The sequence below is a fragment of the Brassica oleracea genome, chromosome C9 (genome assembly GCF_000695525.1).
Source record: "Brassica oleracea var. oleracea cultivar TO1000 chromosome C9, BOL, whole genome shotgun sequence".
NCBI lineage: Eukaryota > Viridiplantae > Streptophyta > Magnoliopsida > Brassicales > Brassicaceae > Brassica > Brassica oleracea.
Window position 1 is genome coordinate 19,287,014 of NC_027756.1, and position 5,705 is coordinate 19,292,718.

At 41.3% G+C, this 5,705-nt stretch overlaps 1 protein-coding gene across 1 annotated transcript; it reads left to right on the top strand.

Annotated features, from left to right (window-relative positions):
• The first annotated feature begins 232 nt into the window (after positions 1-232).
• LOC106318306 (LRR receptor-like serine/threonine-protein kinase FLS2) lies at positions 233-4,316 on the top strand. Its single transcript, XM_013756223.1, has 2 exons — positions 233-3,543; positions 3,773-4,316. The coding sequence occupies exons 1-2, from the start codon at positions 393-395 to the stop codon at positions 4,150-4,152; spliced, it is 3,531 nt and encodes a 1,176-aa protein (XP_013611677.1). The 5' UTR covers positions 233-392; the 3' UTR covers positions 4,153-4,316.
• Positions 4,317-5,705: the final 1,389 nt, after the last annotated feature.

A 5,705-nucleotide genomic window follows, 5' to 3' on the forward strand; every position in this document is an offset into this window, starting at 1 on the left:
AAAATACAATTGTTTTCATTTTAGCAGTAAAATATAAAGAGTTGAATATAACGTTTGTATACAGAAGAATATTGATTTATTAGCGAGATTAAATGAATGAAGATATAGTACATTTTAAGAATGTGTATGACTGGCAGAGTGGGAATGCATTTAGTGGCTTTATATGCAACTTGGCCGAATTATCATGAACTATATATTAATGCGACTAGGCCGAAAATATATTGCGTTTTGGCCTTTTCACATCCGTGATATGATCCTTAAATTTAATATCGTCTTGACAGCATGTTCATATGTACAATCCCACGACTTTAAGTGTGTATATACTATATATAGACTATTATCTCATATCATAAGTCATAATATTTTCTCGCCATTTTCAACTCATCTAAACCATGACTTCACTCTCAAAGACAAATTTGATCTTAACTCTCTTCTTCGTATTCTCTTGCTCATCACTTGCGAAACAGAAGTTTAAACCAGAGACTGAAGCTTTAATATCCTTCAAGAAAGGTATTTCCGAAGACCCTTTAGGGATATTGTCTGACTGGACCACCACCGGTCTGGTACAACACTGCAATTGGACCGGAATCACCTGCGATCGTACCGGTCACGTTGTCTCTGTTTCCTTGATGGAGAAGCAACTTCAAGGTGTCCTGTCTCCAGCCATAGCAAATCTCACCTATCTCCAGGTTCTTGATCTCACTTCTAATAGTTTCTCCGGCGAAATACCGTCAGAAATAGGGAACTTAACAGAGCTTAACCAGCTCATTCTTTACTTGAATTATTTCTCTGGTTCAATTCCGTCTGAGATTTGGAGGCTTAAGAATATTGTGTATCTTGACCTGAGGGATAACTTGTTGACCGGTGATGTTCCTGAAGCGATCTGCAAAACTATATCTTTGGAATTAGTAGGATTTGAAAACAACAACTTAACCGGAACGATGCCAGAATGCTTAGGAGATTTGGTTCATCTCCAAATCTTTATAGCAGGCTTGAACCGGTTTAGTGGTTCTATTCCAGTATCAATTGGTACTTTGGTTAATCTGACGGATTTTAGCCTGGATAGTAACCAGTTAACCGGTAAAATTCCGAGAGAGATAGGAAATCTCTCGAACTTACAAGCTCTAGTTTTAGCTGAAAACTTGTTGGAAGGAGAGATACCAGCTGAGATCGGAAACTGCACGAGCTTGAACCAACTTGAGCTGTATAGTAACCAGTTAACCGGGGCAATACCAGCTGAATTAGGGAATTTGGTACAGCTGGAGGCACTCCGGTTATACAAGAACAAGCTGAATTCGTCAATTCCATCCTCATTGTTTCGGTTAACGAGGTTAACCAATTTGGGACTGTCGGAAAACCAGTTGGTTGGCCCAATACCGGAAGAGATTGGTTTCCTTACGTCAGTTAAAGTCCTTACGCTTCACTCCAACAACTTAACAGGAGAGTTTCCACAGTCAATCACAAACATGAAGAACTTGACAGTGATAACAATGGGATTCAATTTGATTTCCGGTGAGCTCCCGGCGAATCTGGGGCTTCTTACAAACCTTCGAAACCTTTCTGCACACGACAATCTTCTTACCGGGTCAATACCTTCTAGCATAAGTAACTGCACCAGTCTTAAACTCCTGGACCTGTCTCATAACCAGATGACTGGCGAGATTCCTAGGGGTTTAGGACGTATGAATCTTACATTTCTTTCTCTTGGGCCGAATCGGTTTGCAGGCGACATTCCAGATGATATATTTAACTGTTCATACATGGAAACTCTTAATCTGGCACGGAACAACCTCACAGGAACGCTCAAGCCATTCATCGGGAAGCTTCAGAAGCTACGGATTTTGCAGCTATTTTCTAACTCACTCACCGGACCAATTCCTCGAGAGATAGGGAATCTGAGAGAACTGAGTCTCTTGCAACTCAACACTAATCATTTCACGGGAAGAATCCCAAGTGAGATATCAAATCTGCCTCTACTTCAGGGGCTTCAGCTGGATACAAATGACCTCGAAGGTCCAATTCCTGAAGAAATATTTGGTATGAAGCAACTCTCAGAGCTCTATCTGTCCAACAACAAGTTCTCAGGTCCAATTCCTATCTTGCTCGCAAATCTTGAATCTCTTACCTACTTGGGTCTTCATGGAAACAAGTTCAGCGGGTCTATCCCTGCAAGCCTTAAGACACTTTCGCATCTCAACACATTGGATATCTCCGACAATCTTCTCACCGGAACCATCCCTGAAGAGCTGATATCGTCGATGAGAAACTTGCAGCTTACCCTCAACTTCTCAAACAATTTATTGTCAGGAACCATCCCTAATGAGCTTGGAAAGCTAGAAATGGTTCAAGAGATCGACTTTTCAAACAATCTCTTCTCTGGGTCTATTCCAAGATCTTTACCAGCCTGCAAAAACATGTTGTTCTTGGATTTTTCACGGAACAATCTCTCAGGTCAGATTCCAGATGAAGTTTTCCAACAAGGCGGCATGGACATGATCAAAAGCTTGAACCTTTCAAGGAACAGTCTCTCTGGTGGAATCCCTCAAAGCTTCGGGAACATGACGCATTTAGTCTCTCTGGATCTCTCTTATAACAATCTCACAGGCGAAATCCCAGAGAGCCTCGCCAATATTTCGACGCTGAAACATCTCAAACTAGCTTCAAACCACCTCAAAGGCCACGTCCCTGAGTCCGAGTCCGGTGTGTTCAAAGACATCAACGCAGATGATCTGATGGGAAACACAGAGCTCTGCGGCAGCAAGAAGCCTCTCAAGCCATGTATGATAACCAAGAAGAAGTCAAGCCACTTCTCCAAAAGAACAGAAATCATCGTGATTGTTCTTGTATCAGCTGCAGTTCTTCTTCTCATACTCCTTGTCCTGATTCTCATCTGCTGCAGAAAAAAGGAGAAACAGACTGAAGCCTCATCAGAATCTCCAATGCCGGATTTGGATTCAGCTCTGAAGCTAAAGAGATTCAACCCAAAAGAGCTTGAACAAGCAACAGACTCATTCAACAGCGCCAACATCATCGGCTCAAGCAGCTTAAGCACAGTATACAAAGGTCATCTCCAAGACAACACAGCCATCGCAGTAAAAGTCCTAAACCTAAAGCAATTCTCCGCAGAATCAGATAAATGGTTCTACACAGAAGCCAAAACGCTAAGCCAGCTAAAGCATCGAAACCTAGTCAAGATCCTAGGATTCGCTTGGGAGAGCGGGAAGATGAAGGCATTGGTGCTTCCGTACATGGAGAAAGGAAGCTTAGAGGACGCGATTCACGGCTCCGGTGAACAGATCGGAGGCTTCACCGAGAGAATCGATCTGTGCGTTGATATCGCTAGCGGAATCGATTACCTTCATTCTGGATTCGGATTCCCGATCGTTCACTGCGATCTGAAGCCGGCGAATATACTCCTCGACGGAGATCGAGTCGCTCACGTCAGCGATTTCGGGACTGCGAGGATTCTAGGGTTACGTGAAGATGGAAGCGTTACAGCTTCTACATTAGCATTCGAGGGGACGATTGGGTACTTAGCACCAGGTAAAATTCAAAATCCAAACAATATTTTATAAGTCAAAACATACGCGGCTTAAGGGAAGCTTCGAACCTAGCTCCTCTTGAACAATATAGAGAACCGTAAACCACTAGACTAGACAAATTTCAAAACGACCGGTAAAAAGTTAATCAAATGAAGATAGGAAGCCCATGCTTTATTGGGCCAGGGCCGGTTCCATTGATTCACTCACTATTTTCTTTCTTCAATGATCAGAGTTTGCTTATATGAGGAAAGTAACGACGAAAGCGGACGTGTTCAGCTTCGGGATTGTGATGATGGAGCTGATGACGAAACGGAGACCGACTTCGGTGATCGATGAAGAATCACAAGGGGTGAGTCTGCGTCAATTGGTGGAGGAAGCGATTGGAGATGGAGTGGAAGGGATGATTAGGGTTCTTGATTCGGAGATTGGGTTATCTATTGTTACTAGGAAGCAGGAAGAGGCTGTTGAAGATTTGTTGAAGCTTTGTTTGTACTGTACCAGCTCTAGACCTGAGGATAGGCCCGATATGAATGAGGTTCTTGCGCATTTGATGAAACTCAGAGGGAAGACGATCCCAGTTCCAGATCGCAATGGTGATTTAGAAGTGTAACAGTAATGGTTTAATCAAAGTCGAAGACGAGCTTTGTTGTGCGAGTGTCGTACTATGTTTATGTTTTCCTTTTTTTCTCTTAATTTATTGGGCTTGAATAAAGGGGCTAACAACTATTGTATGAAATTGTAAAAATCTCTGATGAGTTGATTGCATTTGCGCAAGTGTTAGACGCTTGATTAAATTGGAAGGAAGCCACTTCGCAGTTTATTCAAATTTTCCCAAGTAGAGAAGTTGATCAGCCGTATCTCACATCTGTTTGGATTACTATTTTCTCTTCCACAAGATTGTTATCTTACTTTTAACATTTTTCAACAGATTAATAAAATTACTAAAAATGCTTTTTATCTTTAATTAATATATTTAAAATACATTAACAAAACTTATCTGTCCAATCTTTATAATATTATTTACCGACAGTTGTAGATGTTACCTTGCAGAAGAGAACAACAAAGAATGAATAAACGATGGTACCATGAAAATTGTGAAATCATATGATATATACCAACCAAATATTTGATTGATACTTTAACATCACTATACATTTATAAACGGGCCACACAAATTTTTTGCTTAATGCTTACAAAACAAAAATATAGAGAGTATATTAAACAAAACTAAATTGAAAACTATCGCTTTAATGTCGTATGCTTTCCGAATCTGACATCATTGGTCTTGGCTTTGTTGAACGGACTATGTTATGCCCAAGAGAGTTTACTTCAGGAAGAAAAAAAGAGTGATCGGGAAGAGAAACGAAGATGAAGAACAGAGCAAAAATGAAGGAGAAATCAGTAGAGATAGGTTGTCTAATCAAACAAGTATTAAAAGGTGAATATGGTGAGTTTTTAAACTGTCCACATAAGCGAAAAATCAGCCAATTATGTGCTTCTGTTTTGCCACCTCACATTCTCTTTGTCGACATGGGCCAAATGTATTAGGTTTTTCAAAAAAAATGTTTGTGGTCCATTGAGACCCATCTGAGACCCTTTCTCTTTTGTGTGTCCGTTAGCTTTCCCCGACGATCATCCTCTCTTCCACGTCATCCCGGTAACGCTTCTGATCGACTTTACTGATTTCGTATGATGTGACTTATTGCAATTAATTAATCATACGTTTGGTTGTTCGACATGGTTTTGGTTGATGAGATTCAGATTTGTCACCTCCTCCATCAAGCGAAGCGGCTGTATATATGGTCTCATGGTCGTCAAGTCAAGTCATAAACCTCTTTCGTATCATACTCTTGCGGAAACCCTGGGACTAAAACTTCAATGGCGATTACTTAGCACCACTTAACCAAACTCTGCGTTTTATGTTTTAGTAGATTAAGGGTTTCATTGTTCTCTTTCTTCGACCTTTCAACCTTGCCGCCATCGCTGATTTTAACATGCAAACCGACGATTTGTTTTCTTAAGAGAAGAAGGAGCCAGTGTGCCGTAGGATGGAGCAGACGGTGGCGTGGATGAGGATGGCGGCTTTGGTGCGTCGTAGGGCACAGAGTAAGGAGAGAAAGTTGATGACCGTACGGTGGATTGTTTCCGTCGGAGGAGTAAGGT